The sequence below is a fragment of the Panthera onca genome, chromosome E1, assembly GCF_046562875.1.
Source record: "Panthera onca isolate mPanOnc1 chromosome E1, mPanOnc1 haplotype 2, whole genome shotgun sequence".
Lineage (NCBI taxonomy): Eukaryota > Metazoa > Chordata > Mammalia > Carnivora > Felidae > Panthera > Panthera onca.
The window spans coordinates 45,090,375-45,109,519 of NC_138352.1; the positions used below are offsets into that span (position 1 = coordinate 45,090,375).

The 19,145-nt window shown below is 39.1% G+C and overlaps 2 protein-coding genes across 7 annotated transcripts in view; one reads left to right on the forward strand and one right to left on the reverse strand.

Annotated features, from left to right (window-relative positions):
• The window catches only part of RAD51C (RAD51 paralog C), a 37,001-nt gene extending 26,432 nt beyond the window's left edge, over positions 1-10,569 (reverse strand). The window contains exons 1-4 of the mRNA XM_060646559.3: positions 10,367-10,569; positions 7,346-7,604; positions 6,571-6,737; positions 5,022-5,155 (exon numbers count right to left, since the gene is read on the reverse strand). Coding sequence (XP_060502542.1) covers positions 5,022-5,155; positions 6,571-6,737; positions 7,346-7,604; positions 10,367-10,484 — 678 coding nt within the window. The 5' untranslated portion in view covers positions 10,485-10,569. The remainder of the gene's footprint in view (positions 1-5,021; positions 5,156-6,570; positions 6,738-7,345; positions 7,605-10,366) is intronic.
• A 475-nt stretch (positions 10,570-11,044) lies between these two features.
• TEX14 (testis expressed 14, intercellular bridge forming factor) overlaps positions 11,045-19,145 on the forward strand; it is a 122,109-nt gene continuing 114,008 nt past the window's right edge. For 5 of the 6 annotated variants that reach the window (XM_078437359.2, XM_060646547.3, XM_060646543.3 and 2 more), the window contains exon 1: positions 11,045-11,178. The gene's annotated coding sequence lies outside the window, so the exon portion shown is untranslated. Of the gene's footprint in view, positions 11,353-19,145 lie in introns of all 6 variants that reach the window. The other variant, XM_060646546.3, reaches the window with a different exon arrangement.

Consider the following 19,145-nt stretch of genomic DNA (forward strand, 5'->3'; position numbering starts at 1 on the left):
TCCTGGATAGACCTGGATGTTGGGTCACAAAATAAGTGTCAATAAATATAAAAGATGAATCACATAAAGTTACCTTCTCTAACCAGAATGGAATGGAATTAGAAACCAGCATCAGGGGTGCCTGGGTGGCTCAGTCAACTAGTGCCTGACTTCGGCTCAAGTCATGATCTCACAGCTCATTGGGTTCAAGCCCCACATCGGGCTCTGTGCTGACAGCTCAGAGCCTGGAGCCTGCTTGTGTGTGTGTGTGTGTGTGTGTGTGTGTGTGTGTGTGTGTGTGCGCGCGCGCCTCTCCCCCGCTCATGCTCTGTCTCCCTCTCTCTCAAAAATAAATAAACATTAAAAAACAATTAAAAAAAAAAAGAAACCAACATCAGAAAGAAATTTGGAAAATTCACAGATATGTGGAAATTAAACAACACACTCTTTTTTTTTTTAAGTAATCTCTACGGGCGCCTGGGTGGCTCAGTCAGTTAAGCATCCAACTCTTGATTTCAGCTCAGGTCATGATCTCACATTTGCCAGGTGGAGCCCTGCATTGGACTCTGTGCTGACAGTGCAGAGCCTGCTTGAGATTCTTGTTCTCCCTCTCTCTCTGCTTCTCTACCGCTTGCGTGTGCGCTCGCTCTCTCTCTCAAAATAAATAAAAATGAAAAATAAATAAGTAATCTCTACATCCAACATGGGGCTCAAACTCATGACCCCAAGGTTAAAAGTCACATGCTCCACCAACTGAGCCTGCCAGGGGCCCCTATTTCCCCTTTTTGTATCTTCTATTACATGTTGCATGGCATTAACTGGTCTGATGTATATTTATAGATCAACCTGTATTTCAGGCATGCTACCCTCAAATTTGGCACCTTGGCATACTGAATATCTTAAGTTGAAGTTTGAGAAAATGACAGAAGCAGGAAGGTCACTTTGACCTCCTACTCTCTCCCTTGTTCCCTGAAAGGAGATAAATCTCCTGTATGAAAGGTATCAGAAGAAAAGGAGATGTCCTTATCACCAGAGACAGGGTATTTAGGGCTGAGAAGGCATATAAACAAACCTTGTTAAACTAATTTTTTTAATGTTTATTTCATTTCTGAGAGAGAGAGAGAGAGAGAGAGAGAGAGAGAGAGAGAGAGAATGTGAGTGGGGGAAGGGTATGTGGGGGGAACAGAGGATCTGAAGGGGGATCTGCACCGACAACGGTGAGCCTGATGTGGGACTCAAACTCATGAACCTTGAGATCATGACCTGAGCTGAAGTCAGACGCTCAACAGACTGAACCACCCAGGTGCCCCTGTTAAACTAATTCTTATTTTCAAAATTATTTCTTCACAAATTACCACCTCTAGCCCAAATCCCTTCATCAATTCTTCACATATTTACATGTTTTTGCCTAAAAGGTATAAAAGTTTATTGTTCTGGTCATTTCTTTGGGTTGTCTTGTAGAAGGCTGCCATGTACACATAAAAATTCAGTAAAATTTGTGTGCTTTTCTCCTATTATGCTGCCTTTGTCGTTTTTTTTCAGATCCATCCATGGACTTTCAGAGGGTTGAAGAAAACTTCTTCCTCCCCTACTTAGAGAAGTAAATTTTCATGATCATCGATTTGGCAATAGATTCTTATACATGACACCAAAAACCTAACAACAACTAATAAATAATTGGACTTCACCAAAATTTAACACTTTTGTGTATCAAAGAGCACTATCAAGGGACACCTGGGTGGCTCAGTCAGTTGAGTGTCCGACTCTTGATTTCTCTCTGGTCACAATCTCAAGGTATGCAGGACTGAGCCCTGTGTCAGGCTCCGTGCTGACAGTGTGGAGTCTGCTTGGGATTCTCTCTCTCCCTCTCTCTCTCTGCCACCCCTTGCCCCTGCCGTCTCTCTCCCTCAAAAAAATAAAAATAAACTTAAAAAAAAAAAAAGGCACTATCAAGAAAGTGAAAAGAAAATTCACAGAATGGAGAAAGGATATTTACAGGAAAGATAAACGGGCCCTTAGAAGAATAGGCAGGAAATCTAATAGATTATGAAAATGTCTATTTTGGTGGAAGTTCCACATGAACTGAGAAGAACATGTATTCTGCTGTTGTTGAAGTAGTCTACGGATATCCACTATATTCAATTGACTGATGGTGTTATTGAGTTCATCTATGTCCTTACTGGTTTTCTGTCCATTTCTAGGAGGTGCTGAAGTCTCCAAATATAATAGTGAAGTCATCTATTTCTCCTTGCACTTCTATCAGTTTTTGCCTCATGTAGTTTGGTGTTCTGTTGTCAGACACATACATGTTAGAAACTGTTATGTCTTTCTGGGGAACTGACCATTTTATCATTATGTAATGTCCCTCTGTATCCCTGATAACTTTTCTTGGTTTGACGTCTGTTCTCTAAATACAGCTACTCTTGCTTTCTTTTGATTAGTGTTGGCATGATAGATCTTTCTCTGATCATTTACTTTTAATCTACAAGTATCTTTATATCTAAAATGTTTTTTTTAAGATTTTATTTTTTTTAAGTAATCTCTACACCCAACATGGGGCTCAAACGCACAACCCCAAGATCAAAAGTCACAAGCTCCAGTGACTGAGCCAGCAAGGCAATCCTAAAGTGGGTTTCTTGTAGTCAACATATAGTTCAGTCTTGTTTTTTTGATCCACTGGTACAACCTTTTTAAAGGGCAATTTGTGTAAAAAAAAAAAAAAAAAATTATTCTGGGGCACCAGAAAATAAAATGTCGGACTTGATCTCAGCTCAGGTCTTTTCTTTTTTTTAAATTTTTTTTTTTCAACGTTTTTTATTTATTTTTGGGACAGAGAGAGACAGAGCATGAACGGGGGAGGGGCAGAGAGAGAGGGAGACACAGAATCGGAAACAGGCTCCAGGCTCCGAGCCATCAGCCCAGAGCCTGACGCGGGGCTCGAACTCACAGACCGCGAGATCGTGACCTGGCTGAAGTCGGACGCTTAACCAACTGCGCCACCCAGGCGCCCCTAAGCTCAGGTCTTGATTCAAGCCCCACGTTAGGCTCCATGCTGGGTGTGGAGTCTTCTTAAGAATAAAAAAAAATTTTTTTTAACCAAAAAAGTTATTCTGACGCTTGTTAAAACAGTAATGAAGAATTTATTCAAGAAGATATCAACAGGGTGACGACTGGGTGGCTCGATCAGTTAAGTATCTGACTCTTGGTTTCAGCTCAGGTCATGATCTCATGGTCTTGAGATCGAGCCCTGCTCTGAGTTGGCAGTGTGGAGCCTACTTAGGATTCTTTCTCTCCCCCCTGTCTGCCCCTCCCCCCACTTGTGCTCTCTCTCGAAATAAACATTTAAAATTTTTGAAAAATTTAGCAATAGGGGTTTTGCAACAGGAGAGAGAGACTGGGTTTAAACCCAAATACAACAAGGACAAGTGGGGATTTATAGCCAAGGAACAGGGTGAGTGTCAAAAAATGGAAAATTACTAAGAGGAGACATCAGGGGTAGGATTCTTGTTAAAGTGACCTAACACAATTCTTGCTACAGGCAGACCAAAGACATATACATCAAAAGTGGGGAATGAGGAACTTGAGATACCAAGGTTGATCAGGTATGAAGGGTAGGAGAGTCTAATTTACAGGATTCTTTATTATTGTACCCCTATATTCACAGCAGGATTATTCACAGTAATGAACTGGATTAGTCAGGCCTAAGACAAGATGTGGATGAAGTTCAAGGCCTATTGAAAAAGAAGGCACAGAGGAGGCTGACTAAAGTTTGGTCAAAGAGAATCTTTCTCATGCGTAATATTTATCAAAATTAAATATGCATATACTCTTTAATGTAATTCTAATACTTAGAATTTATCCTATAAACATACTTACAAATGTACCCCAAGATGGTATGTGTAAGGATTATCTCCAAACAATTATTAATAATAGCATCTAAAAGATCACCAATAATAGGATTGGTTAAATAAATTAAGGTAATTTTTCCCCAATTTTTTTTATATAGTAAAATACAAATATTTGTCTTGTAAAACTGAAACTCTATACCCATTAAACAATAACTGCCCATTCTCCTCTTCCCCCTAGGCCCTAATAACTACCATTCTACTTTATGTCTCCATGAGCTTGACTACTCTTGACACCACATATAAGTAGAATACAGCATATCTTTTTTTTTTTGTGACTGGCTTATTTCACCAACAAAATCAACATTTCAACATAATGTCTACAAGATTCATCCAAGTTGTAGCATATGTCAAAATTAGACTGTATGTATATACCACATTTTGCTGATCTATTCATCCATCAATGGACACTTGGGTTGCTACCATGTTTTAGGTAATATTAATATTGTTGCTATGGACACAGGTGTATAAATATCTCTTCAAGACCCTGCTTTCAATCCTTTTGGTTATATACACAGAAGTAGAATTGCTGGGTCATATGGTAATTCTATTTTCAATTTTTGAGGAATTGCCATACTGTTTTCTGAGGCAATTGTATCATTTTATGTTCCCACCAAGAGCAAAAAGCACCTTCTTAAAATGAAATAATATGTAGCTACAAAAAGAATGAGGTCTATCCACATGTGGTGATATAGAAAGATAGGCAAAACTCTAAACCAAAATGGAAGGTGCAGAACCATATTACAGTCTTATCCCATTAACAAATATTAAAATACTGCAAAATACATAAAAAAATTTTTGGAAAGACACAAAAAACAATAGTGGTCAACTTTAGGGAGAGGTATTAGGAAACAATAGAAGGGTAGCTTTATTTTCCATTTTATACCTTTCTACAGAGTTTGCCTCAGTATTCCACCATTACTGGAGGCAGAACCTCTTTCTATATTATTTCAATTTCTTACTTTGGGCATAAAATATATATATGCTAAATATATGAAAATACAAATAAACTGTAGAACAAGGAAGAGATTTTTGAATGGGCTTATGCCACTATACTATTTACTTATTTTTCATGTTACTCAAACACCTCCAAAGATACTCCAAAGGTTAACTATATTTCAATAGTTTGAGCCATACCTTTGAGTGTTCTGAAAGGAAGTCTGGGAGGAGATAAACTTGTGCCAATAGCTCTGTGTAGTCACGACAACGAAAATAGTAAATATGGGAAAGAATATTTTCAAGAGTGAAATCCTCCAAAGCCTTTGGGTGCTCTAAAATAAACAAAACAATCTTAAAATAATTAGTTTTATTTGTTTTGATATATTGGTGATAGTAGGAAAACAATACCTTTGAAAAACAAAATGCTTCACCGTGAATAACAAACTCTCCACTTGAATTGAAAGATAACAAAATTGTAACAAAATTACTATAAACTATCATTGCATAATTCCTGGCCTCTTATTTTCACCTTCTCCACTGTTTCCTTACATACCACGCTATTGAGAAACTGTTTATACACATATACAACTATAGTCTTAATGCCTGCCTTTTCGTATTTCTAGTTATTACTTTCATTGAATAGAAGTAACATAACGGAATTTCTCTTTGTTTTTTTCATATGACTGCAAATTAAGGGGTGCCTGGGTGGCTCAGTTGGTTAAGCGACCAACTCTTGATTTCAGCTCAGGTCATGATCTCACAGTTGGTGAGGTGGAGCCTGCTTGGGATTCTGTCTCTGTCTCTGCCTCTCCCCTGCTCACGCTTTCTCTCTCTCAATCTCTCTCTCTCTCCCTCTCTCTAAATAAATAAATAAATAAATAAATATTTTAAAAAAGTCAGATGCTTAACCGACTGAACCACCCAGGTATCCCATCTTTAAACGTTTTTTAAAAAATCAAACACTCTTTCTACATCACAAGCTTAAAAAAACTTCCCACTTTAATGATACAATTAAACAGCCATGAAGTCAATTACATTCTACTCAGAGCCCCCTAAAGTCAATCAGCTTAATATTCCAAACATTTCCAACATGGTTTTTCTTTTTTTTTTTTTTTTTTTTTTTAATTTTTTTTCAACGTTTTTTACTTATTTTTGGGACAGAGAGAGACAGAGCATGAACGGGGGAGGGGCAGAGAGAGAGGGAGACACAGAATCGGAAACAGGCTCCAGGCTCCGAGCCATCAGCCCAGAGCCTGACGCGGGGCTCGAACTCACGGACCGCGAGATCGTGACCTGGCTGAAGTCGGACGCTTAACCGACTGCGCCACCCAGGCGCCCCACCAACATGGTTTTTCAAAGCTACCTTTGGTTTATTAAAAAAGCCAGTATGGCAGTCAATATAAACTGAATGCACTGAATATACTGAATGCACTGGGACAACATTTACTTACATTAAGTGTCCAACAACATTAATTTACACCTGGCAGGTCAGAGCATGATGATTTGAAATCATACACTGAAATACACACACAAGTTATGTGGCCCAGAAGCAAGGGTCATAAAAGAAAAGAAAAAGCCAGACTAAGTTGTGGCATTTCTAATTCTGTAAAAGAGATCTGAAGGTTGAACACTAGGACACTGTCAAGTCATTAAGCTTCATTCTAAATGGTTTCTTGCTGAGGCCTGAAAGGTACAATTGCAAATTACTTTTATTATACAGAAGAAAGAGGATCACTTGCTAACTTACCCTCTCCCATATGTGCTTCTGCTATAAGGTGAAGGTGCTGAATGCAGGCAGTAGCAAGGTCTACCACTCTATCAACCATAAAACTTCCTTCAGTATCAATAAAAACTGCTTCACCTTCCACTCCTCCAAAACATTCTGGTATCTGCACATCTACTGCCAACTGCATACTGTCAAGAGAAAGCTGAATGACCAAATCATAATCATCATCATAACCATAATCCTCTAAGGCAATGGTTTTCAATGCCACATCACCATCCATTAGGTACCACCATTAGGCTACAGATGTGGCTAACTCTCTGCTCCAAATATACGTATATCAATTGATATTTGGATTAGTGGGGCAGGGGGTATACTCATAAAACCATGACTAAGGATTTTTTAGTGGTTTTTAGGCCTCTGGGAAGGAAACCCTTTCTTATACATAAATGTACTTTCAAATATTTGACTTTCAAATATACTCCCAGGAATTAATTATATAATAAAATAGAAGACTGCCTATTTACCCTAATGAACACATTACAATGCTGCAAAAGAAACGTTTTTGGATATCAAAATAATCCATATCAATTTATCAAAATGGGGTGCTGATGTAACACAAATGGCAAATTGATTTTTGTCTGATGCATGTACACACACACACACACACACACACACACAATTAAGAGCACATACATGTCATTTTTGGTCTCCTGAATATAGACCCACAGCACCATATTCTATTACTTACATAAAATGTTATTAAGCCTACCCTTAAGAGGGGAACATTTAACTTTACCATAGTTGTGTTTTTCCAACACCTGGTACTCCACAAATTTCTGTTGTTTTGGTTAAGGGTATTCCACCCCCAAGAATATTATCTAGTGCTGAACAGAAGGTAATTATGAAGTTCTGGGTATGCTCCTGCTCAAGAAGTTCCAGTGCTGTACACTTCTTGCCTGACTCAGCTACAGCAGCATATCTTGGTTTATTTGTGAGACATTCTCTTCTTATAATTTGCAGAGTTTCTAATGCTTCCTCTTTAGATATCCCAACTTCTGAAAGTAAAATAAGGAAAAAAAAAACCAAAACACCCTGATTTTAGAAATTTAAAAGTCTAACATGTTATTGGATTGTCTTCATTAATTCTAATTTTACATAATAAGAGGGATGCCAAGAGTAAAGAAACATAAAAACGTAACATTCCACTATTGAATTTTTCAAGTTAATAAAGGCAAGTATCTATATTTTTTACTCTTTACATACTTTATGATTTACTTATTACCTCAAAAATAGAATTCAGAAACCTAAACCTTTAAAGCATTTGAATACTTACAAGAGTATCTAGAGGTAGAAATAAAAAATGTACCCGCAGTCCCTTTTGGTCCCATGAAGTCATACTTATCTTGCTGTAATAAGGTATCTAAATTATTTTCAGAAGAGAACAAAATGGCCTCCAACTGCCTAAAACAAGATTTAACTTTAAGAAGTATATGTGCACTGGGTGCCTGGGTGGCTCAGTCGGTTGGGCGTCGGACTTTGGCTCAGGTCATGATCTCACAGTTTGTGGGTTCGAGCCCCGCGTCAGGCTCTGTGCTGACAGCTCAGAGCCTGGAGCTTGTTTCAGATTCTGTCTCCCTCTCTCTCTGCCCCTCCCCTGTTCAGGCTCTGTCTCTGTCTCAAGAATAAATAAACATTAAAGAAAAAAAAAAATGAAAAAAAAAAAGAAGTATATGTGCATGTATTATTCATAATAAAAATTTTTATGGAAACAGTCATGAAAAATTCATATATCACTTCAAAATTATTTACTGAGAATAATTTTAATGCACAAATATTTTAAACAATACACTTATGCTTCCTTATCTACACAATTTCATTCCTATCAGACAATATGGCTTAAGGAAATGGCAATTACAAAAGAAGCTGCTGGGGCATCTGGGTGGCTCAGTCAGTTAAGCACCAGATTTCGGCTGACGTCATGATCTCATGCCTTGTGAGTTCAAGCCCGACATCGGGCTCACTGCTGTCAGTGTGGAGCCTGCTTTGGATCTTCTGTCCTTCTCTTTTTCTCTCTCTCTTCCTCTCTGCTCCTTTGCTCATGGTCTCTCTCTCAAAAAGGAATAAACAGGGGCACCTGTGTGGCTCAGCCAGTTAAGCTTCCGACTTTGGCGCAGGTCATGGTCTCACGGTTCATGAGTTCAAGCCCCGCATCAGGCTCTGCACTGACAGCTCTCTCTGCCTCTCCCCTGCTCACACTCTGTCTCTTTCTCTCTGCCCCTCCCCTGCTTGCACTCTCTCTATCAAAAATAAACATTAAAACATTTTTTTAAAGGAATAAACATTAAAAAAACAAAAACAAGCTGCTAATGAAAGAAACAATGGTGAAGGTGACATCACTTATGAATTTGATATGTCAGTGCTTGATTTAGTTAGGATATGAATGTAAATTTGGTGCTAACAAAAGACAACAATGGTGATAAGGAAATGAAAATCATGCCCAACTAAAGAGTCTAAACTCTGGAGTCAGCTTTCTTGGGTTTGTAAACCCTGACTGAACCACTTACTATGTAGTTACTTAGTATGGGCAAGTTACTTTTTTTGCCTCAGATTTTTTCTTTTGTAAAACGCTCTTAAATTTTTTTTTTTTATGTTTATTCATTTTTGAAAGACAGAGACAGAGCACAAGCAGGGGTGGGGCGGAGAGAGAGGGAGACAGAATCTGAAGCAGGCTCCAGGCTCTGAGCTGTCAGCACAGAGCCCGACGCAGGGCTCGAACTCACCAACTTCGAGATCATGACCTGAGCCGAAGTCGGACGCTCAACCGACTGAGCCACCCAGGCTCCCCATCAGATTTTTTTCTTTTGTGAAACGGAAATAACACAATACATGTTGAAAAGTTTGGTAGAATACAGAAGCCATCCAAAATGCTCAATAACTGTTAGCTATTATCATGCAGATTCTCTCATTTCTTTTTTGTAAAATCAATATATTGAAAGAGCCCATTAAAATTTGGGAGGCAATGTGCAGCTTAAGATTTAAAACAGTTAACTTCGGTCTACATTTATTCTTGAATGACAAGTTGAAACTTCCTTATTTTCCATTGTTGAGGGCCAGGATTTAAAATTTTGTTCTATCTTAAGAGGACAGTTCTGAGCACACCATAATATAGCATGTGGAGTGGGACTGACAGCATACAGCTTCATTTTTGTATACCTCATGACACAGTGGTTCCCACCAATGTATCATTTACAGTGTTCTGGAATAAGAGGTTGGGGGGGGGGGGCATGTTTTGTTTTGTTTTCCAGTGAATGACATAAAAGAAGCAATGTCTTCTTTGTATTGCTTTCTCCAAGTTCTGGGGATTCTGCTCCCTTTCTCGCTCAGTGTCTCAAATCCTCTCACGAATCCTCCATTTCTCAAATGTAATCCCTTGCCCCTTGGATTTTGGAACAGCGAAAACTAGATAAACTGTCTGGGTACCAATCCTGGCTCCACGATATCCTAGCCCAGTCATCATAAAAAGTTACTTAACCTCTCAAGCATCTGTTCCTTCATCAACATATTGTACATAATAATCCACGTTAAAAGGGCTCTTCTTGAGTTATAAATGAGATAATGAGTAAATGTTTTCAAGGCCACAGTTCTAACCGTTCAAATCGTGTTTAACTGGAGTCAAGGAGCGGTTTCACCTTACAAACGCAGCGTTGGGCGGAGGAAACTGACGGACACTGGGCTGAAGCCTGAAGGCGGAAGAACCGAGATGGAGGCGGCACAGACGGGGGTCCGTGTACCTCAACTTGCCATCAGGAGTCATTACCTTTGCTGAGCTCGGATGGTTTCATCTCTAGGAGTTCCTCAGCAGTCTGGAAACCTGCAGACACTAGCTTCACCCGCACCGCTGGGGACAGCGGGAAACTCACTAAATCCCGCTGCATTTCAAAGCCCGACACCCACGCGCGCAGCGCCGCCAACCCAAAGCTGCTAAACCCCTGCCACAACGCCGCACGCTCGCGCCGGCCCGCGCCGTGTGACGCCACACGTAAGCGGAAGGGGCGGGGTCTGCGGCCTGACTGCTCGAGGCCTAGGACTTGGCCTTACTGAGGAGGAATGCTAGGTTTTCAAGCATCCGCACCATTTTAGTCGTGGTTCTTCCAAATCCCATCATGTAGGGTTTCCCCATAAAATGCACATCCTGACAGTAAAAAGATGGATGAAGACCGCAAGACAGAGACCAGGCCCTACACACGACATCTCACCTCAGCCCTGCCCCTTGAGTGGAAACCTCAGAGTTATTAATAGGAATGAGCTCCCTGAATGGGGGTAATGCACACCCTGGCTAGTTACCGGTTTGGGATATAGAATGGTCATATAAGGATTAATCGGTGTTTCCATTATAGGGTTCCACTTTCTTGGCTTTTCTTGTCGGGTGTCCCCCTTGCCTTCCCCCTTCTCCTTTCCGGCCCTCGCCCGCGCGAGGGATTGTGGGCCAGCCCCCCAACGCCGCGGGGAGCACTGGGCGCCCAATCCCCGCACTCACCCACTCTCTTTCTCCGCGAGTCCAGTGTGAAGCATGGTGGTTTTAGAGACCGTTGGTTCAGCGCCTACCTGGCTTAAGAAGTAGCTGGAAAAGTAAGCAAGTAATGTCCCCGTGGTGGGCTGGGCTCCCGTTCTTAAGAGGAAGTAGTTGGGCTACGCAAGATCTCCTGCTCTGGTACAGAGTTGAGAAGGGCCCGCTTCTGAAAGAGAACTTTGAGGGAATTGAGGCGGTTTGGAAGGTGGTTTACGCAGTCTTTCTGTGGCTAGGTGAGTATGATTTCTTTAGGGGAGTAACTCGTTCACTACCTTTTGGTAAGATTCTTAGCCTTGATTTTTTTCCCCCTAGCCTAAAGGAATTGCCTAAATATTGCAAATCAGAGCTCCCTAACTACTTAAGATCTAAGGAAGGAAACACGTTGAGCACTTTAGCAAATCCCACACATTTTAAATGCTCACAATCATACCACGAGGTGTAAAACAAGGACATAGAAGCTTAGACAGTTTTCTTGAAACAAAAATTAAAACCTAGTACCCTTTCTTCTACCCTGAACTACCTCCAAATTGTGAGCCCATCTTGGGGTGGGGGTTGGGAAGTAGAAAGGAAGAAGTGTTTGTCTCCCATTTGGTAAGGCGGGGAAAGTCTGGTAGGACAAATCAAAATAAGGTTTGTTTGCCACTCATTGCTAACTACTAGTATGAGTCACATCTGGGCACACTAGGCATTGCATAAACGTAAGGAGAATTCATGATTATAAAGCAACCAGTCTTGGGTGAAGAAGAGGTGGTGTTAACATATTCAGGGTTAGTCCTTCAGTTAGTTTGCTCAAACTCAGTGGAACCGGTCGTGTTTAGAACTTAGTTTCATTGACAGTGGAGAGTTAAAAGTAGACTCTATCTGTAGTCCTACAATTAAGCGTTATTAATATCTTATTTTGACCCTTGAGTTGCCTATAATTATTGTCAGAAATTGCCTATAATTGTTGTCAGAAAATTTTTAAGATTTCTTTAATGCATTTTGCTCTATAGTTAGGCTTTCAAAGTAGGATCCAGGTTTATGAGGCCAGGCACTAGGAACTAAACAAAGCTATGAGATTTTTATGTACCTTCATATGCTGTCAGAGTCTCAAAAAAAAAAAATTTTTTTTTTTTGAGAGGGAAGAATTGAATCATTTAACTGGTAAGCTACTTAAAACACATTAAATAAACGAATATATTGTAAAGTAAAATGCAAACATAAATTTTCGGATAAATATAAGAAGAAAGATCCAGTTCAAACTGGATACCTCTGTAATCATCCAAAGCCTCCTGGGAATATGGGTGTGTTTTCCTTTGCAATTTGTGGTCACTTGATGAAAAAGTTTGAGAGGCACTGCTATGGACAAATGAGCATGAGCTTTGGAGTCATACAAATTTGAGTTTCTATCACATCTCAGGAAATTACCATCTGTGAGACTTGCAGCAAGTTACTCAGTTTCATCTCCTTCAGGTGGAAAGTAATATTTCCTGGGGTTATTGGAAAGATCAAATTAACAAATATAAAGTCTTTAGCACAGAAAAGGTACATAATAAATTTTAGCTTCTTCATTTTAAAATACTCTAATATGTGTATTCAGCTGAATAAAGCTTTATTACACACTAGCTCAACAGAGTGCTAATGCTGTGAAACATGTTTTTTAAATGCCTACAATTGTAAAGTGCCAGGGAAAGGTGCTTTTATATATATTTAATTGAACTTGATGCTTACAATAATTCTGTTTACTGGGCCATTTTCTAGAGATACTAGAGAGGAGTAATCTGAATATTTCTGTTATGGCTGAGGAGAAATTTATTTTCTTTTAACCTAAAAATATAGAACTTCTAAAAATGGTGACCTTGCATGTTCAAGTGGATTTGGGAATGGTGAGAGAAATGAGTGCTGTTTGGACTGAGAAAAAACTTTGAATCCAGGCTTAGCTTTAGAGGTGGTTATGATAAGGGTACCTGGGTGGCTCAGTCGGTAAAGCGTCTGACTTCAGCCCAGGTCATGATCTCGTGGTTTCCGACTTTAAATCCCAAGTCAGGCTCTGAGCTGAAAGCTCAGAGCCTGGAGCCCGTTTCAGATTCTGGGTCTCCCTCTCTCTCTCTCTGCCCTTCTCCCACTCATGCTCTGTCTCTCTGTCTCTCTCAAAAATAAACATTAAAAAAAAGGTGGTTATAATAAAGCCTGTAGCCTCAGACACATATTTGGAACATCACTGTCAATTGCACAAAGCCTTATACATGGTAGGAGCTCCATATATATTTGTCCTCCATAAACTCTTGAAACATTCTTCTCATTTCTGTGATGCTACACTCCTCCTTCCTACCCAGCTGGCTTTTCTGTCACCCTTGGAAACTCCTCTTCCATAACCTGGCCCTGAAATGTTACAGTTCTTTTAAAGCCTCATAGCAGACCTGTTGCTAACTATTCTGTCTCTCTCCTCTCTTGTTTCCTCTCATTCTCTCTTTCTCTGTCTCTCTCCTCTCTTGTTCCCTCTCATTCTCTCTCTCTCTGTCTCTCTCTCTGTCTCCCTCTCTCTCTCCCTTTCTTTGCTATCTTACTCACATTCACAGTTCAGTGACTATATGCCAGTGATTCTTAAATTTATATTTTTAGCCCTGCCCTGTTCTCTGACCTACAGAAACAAATATCTGATAGCGTTCTGAGCAGTGCAAAGTCTCTCAACTCAGCCTGTCTTAAACCTAACTTATCTTCTTCAGCCCACTCCCAAAACCTTGTCCTTTTCCTGCATTTCCTGCCTCCAGAATTGAATATCATCCTTCCATGTGCACAGACCACTTCCCTTCAACTCCCCATGTTTGATGCACATGCAAGTACTATCAATTTTCTCTTTGACATATCTTGATGATACTCATGTCTCTACCTTTAGGCCAAGCTGCCACCATTTTGCTTGCAGGTACATAAGATCATTTTAGTTGGTCTCTTTGCATCTTCTCTTCCTCTCTAGTTTGTTCACCCATGCTGCAGCCAAAATGTTCTTTCTACAGTACATTTCAGTTCATGTCACTTCCTATTTTGCTCTTAGGATACAGACCAAATTTCTTAGACTCCCTTTTAAGGCTATCATAGCACCAAATGCCTCTGTGTGATCGTTTACTTAACATATGTCTCCCCAACTAGATTGAAAACTTCAGTAGAGCAGGACCATATGGATTTTACTCACTGTTGTTTTCCTAGAGCCCCTAGCCCAGTGTACGACTTTAGTAGGTACTCAGTAGATACCTGTTAAAAGAAAGGATGATTAGATGATTGACCTGCATCTCTCTCCCTATACTTTTCTATTTTGTACCTTGGTGGAAAATATATGGTAGAAAATATATACTTACAGGAAATATATACTTGTAGAAAACAAAATGTAGGAAATATAAAGAAGAAAATAAAATTGATTCACCTTCTGTTTAACTCAGATAAATTTTGGTTTATTTTATTTTTTTGGTTTATTTTAATCTTTCTACAAGTTCACATAAAAGTGTTTATTTTACATATTTGTGGTTAAATTATGAAGAAATTTGTATATCTTTTATTTTACACTTAATATTTTGTCAGAAGCTTTCTCCTGTGTAATTACAAATTATTTGAAAATTAAGTTTAGTGGTTGCATACTGTTCTGTCCTGAGGGCCATCTTTCTAATCAGTGGCCTATAAATGTACAGTTGAATTATTTCCAGTTGTTTTGCTGTGATGAAATAGCATTCTCTCTCTCTCTCTCTTTCTCTCTCTCTCTCTCTTTCTCTCTCTGGATACATTTCTGGAAGAATTCCTGGGTCCTCTAGAGAGTATGTACATTTTCATTTTGGATCATACTGCCAAATATTTGTACCACTTATACTCCTATTGACAGCATATGAGGGCTAGTTTTCCCACCTCCACCCCAGCACTGGCCCTTAGCAGTCTTTAGGTGCTTTTTTCCCCCCTTCTTTGTTATTGAGGTATAATTAATTTTATTTTTTTATTTTTTTTAATTTTTAAAATATTTTTGAGAGAGAGACAGGGTGTGAGTAGGGGAGGGGAAGAGAGAGAGGGAGACACAGAATGCTTGATTTTAAATTGTTATCTTTTATTACTAAGAGAGGTTAAAACTTTTTTCATATAGTTTTCATGGATAAATATACCTTATCATTGTAACTATCTCATTTATATCCTTTGCCCACTTTTAATTTGTAAAAATGGTAAAACACACATAACATAAAATTTACCATATTAACCATTTTTAAGTGTACAGTTCAATAATGTTAATTATATTCACAATATTGTGCAGCCAATCTCCAGAACATTTTTATCTTTCAAACCTGAAACTCTGTACCTATTAAACAATAACTCCCCAGTCCCCCTTCTCTCAGCCTGTTCTACTTTCTGTTTCTGTGACTACTCTTGATACCTTACAGAGGTGGAATCAAGTAGTATTTGTCTTTTGTGACTGATTTATTTCACTTAGCATAATGTCCTGAAGGTTTATCCATGTTGTAGGATGTGTCAGAGTTTATTTTCTTTTTAAGTCTGAATAATATTCAATTGTATATCCATACCACACTTTGTTTGTCCATTCATCTGGGAATGGACACCTTTTGGCTATTGTGAATAATGGTGCAATGAACATCTGTGTACATTCTTTCCCACTTTATAACTGAAGTACTTTAATTTAAAAAACATATTTGTGGGCACCTAGGTGGCTCAATTGGTTAAGCATCTGACTTTGGCTCAGGTCATAATCTCAGGGTTTGTGAGTTCCAGCCCCACATTGGGTAAGCTTGAGCCCCGTATCAGGTGAGCTCGAGCCCCACTTCAGGTGAGTTCAAGCCACGCTTCAGGTGAGCCCTGCTTGTCTCTCTCTCTCTCTCTCTCTCTCTCTCTCTCTCCCCCTCTCTCAAAAATAAATAAATTAATTAAATTAAATATATATTTGTAACAGGCCTGTTTTTTTTTAATTATCAGAAACAGTAACTAATATTTATTGTGCTTAGTGTAGGCCAAGCATTCTGCTCATCTTTGACATCAAAACCCATATTCGTAATGCGTATGCTGCCTACCCTCTCTGATATGCATATTGTGTTATACGGGCTATTTGCCTAATCTGTACATCACAAATATCTTCCTACTTTGTCATGTGTATTTAAACTTTGAGATTTTTGGGATGCCTGAGTGGTTCATTCGGTTAAGCATCTGACTCTTGGTTTTGGCTCAGGTCACAATCTCATGGTTTGTGGGTTCAAGCCCCTCATCTGGCTCTGCACTGCGTGGGATTCTCTCTCTCCTGCTGTCTCTCTCTGCCCCTCCCCTGTTTGCACGTGCTCGCTCTCAAAATAAATAAACTTAAAAAAAAAAAAAGATTTTAGGGGCACCTGGGTGGCTCAGTCGGTTAAGCGTCTGACTTCAGCTCAGGTCGTGATCTCATGGTTTGTGGGTTCAAGCCCTGCATCGCGCTCTGCATTGATAGCTCAGAGCCTGGAGCCTGCTTCAGATTCTGTGTCTCCCTCTCCCTCTGCCCCTCCCCTGCTCACACTCAGTCTCTCTCTCTCTCTCTAAGTAAATAAACATAATAATTTTTAAAAATAAAAAAAAAATCGCTTCTCGGCCTTTTGGCTAAGATCAAGTGTAAAAATAAAAAAAAAATTTAAACTTTGAGATTTTCTACTTTGTTGATGTTTTTTGTATGCAAATATAGTCAAAGTTTGTATTTAATTCTGACTTTGGTAACATGCTTAGGAAGTGTTTTCTTTGGGGCCCCTGGCTGGCTCAGTTGAAAGAGCATGTGACTCTTGATCTTGGGATTGTGAATTTGAGCACCACATTGGGTGTAGAGATTACTTTAAATAAGAAAATATTTTAAAAAGTCTCAGGACGCCTGTCTGGCTAAGTTGGAAGAGTGTGAGAGTCTTGATCTTGGGGTTGTGAGTTTGAGCCCCACGTTGGGGGTAGAGATTAGTTAAATAAACTTTAGGGGTGGTTGGGTGGCTCAGTCAGTTAAGCATCTGACTCTTGATCTCAGGGTTGTGAGATCAAGCCCTGCGTTGGGCTCTGTGTTGGGCTCTGTGCTGGGCATGGAGCCTACTTAGAAAAAAAAAAAAAAAAAAAAGACTATTCTGAAATAAATAAACTTTAAAAAATAAATCATAGGGGCGCCTGGGTGGCTCAGTCAGTTGGGTGGCCGACTAGAGCTCAGGTCATGATCTCATGGTCTGTGAGTTCAAGCCTTACATCTCTGTGCTGACAGCTCAGAGCCTGGAGCCTGCTTCCAATTCTGTGTCTCCCTCTCTTTCTGCCCCTTCCCTGCTTGTTCTCTCTCTCTCTCTCTCTCTCTCTCTCTCTCTCCCTCTCTCTCAAAAATAATAAACATTTAAATAAATAAATAAATAAATAAATAATCATACATAAATAAAAATTAATTTTAAATTTTTCCTTCAAAATTATAAACATAATTACCTGTATTTTTTCTACATATGATTTATAATTTAATTTGGATATTTTAGCCTATCTATTTTTAAATGTAAAGTAGGAGGAAGAAAGTAATTTTTTCCTTATTTCCAGTGGTGAGCCAAATTTCTAAGCACACTTTTTTTTTTTTTTAAGTTTATTTATTTATTTTGAGAGACAGAGAGAGTGAGTGCATACACACTAGCAGGGAAGGGGCAGAGAAAGAATCCCAAGCAAGTTCTGTGCTGTCAGCGCAGAGCCCAACATGGGGTTCAATATCACCAACCATGAGATCATGACCTGCAAGTCAGAGGCATAACAGCCTGAGCCACACTGGCACCCCTCTAAGCACTCTTTATGAGGTAATCTTTCCCCCCATATGACACGCTATTTTTATACATTATAAATATAAATACATACATATATACACACACACACTCACACACACTCACACACACTTTTATACATATACTTTTATGTACTTAGGTCCTATATTCCTGGTATAAAACCTATTTAATTTACTGTGTATGTTAGGTTAATACTCTACAAGATGTTAATACTCATAAAGATGTTATGAATTTGGTTAAGAGTTTTGCATTTTTATTTGTGAGATTAATTTGTGAAGTTATTATGTCTACTTTGTCTGGTTTTGGCAATAAAGTTTTGCAACCTTTGAAAAATGAACTAAGAAGCTTCTTTAGTTTTTCTATGTTAACATGTTATTATTTAACAAACACCTGTATTTCCTTATATTTTTCCAGTCAAAGAAATATGGCTCTCCTCGGGGGATACTGAGTTCTATAGGGCTTCTGTGAGGATTATAGCACTAATGTCTTTTTATCTTCTTTTTTTTTTTTTAAATGTTTATTGTTTAGAGAGAGAGAGACAGGGCATGAGTAGGGAAGGAGCAGAGAGAGAGGAAGACACAGAATCCAGAGCAGGCTCCAGGCTCTGAGCTGTCAGCACAGAGCTCAATGTGGGGCTTGAACTCACGAACCGTGAGATCATGACCCAAGCCAAAGTCGGATGCTTAATTGTCTGAGCCACCCAGGTGCTCCAGCACTAATGTCTTCCTTAACCTACTTGAGCTACAAGAAAGTGAGAGAAAGTTACCTTTTTTGCCATAAGGCACACTGTGTCAGATGAATGTTTTGATAACTAGGCCGATAGCAATAAGTTCTTGTGAAATATTGGAATTAGTCTCGTGAAGGGTATGGGTGGTTTAAGAGCTGTGTGTTATTTGTTTAAGAAATCTTCTGAAAATGGCATTTTGAATTTAAGAGTTGTTTGGTGGTAACAGTAGTTTAGTTCTTAGACATCATCTTTCTCCCTTACATGAGTGGTTCCTGCCAGATTTCAAGGTATCTTAACTTTTATTTCACAAAACAAAACGTAGATATTTTGTTTATAGATTAGACTGTGTATACATATATATGTTTATGTGTATATATAGATATATATTACATAGTTGTTCTTTGGGGGAGAAAATCTATAAAAATCAAACTGGTTACTGTCAAAAGGCCAGATTTGAGGAATAGTTGCAGCTCACATCACAGAGTCTCCTCCCTACTCTGCCCCAGAATGTTTTTCTCTCTCCATGTCAGACACC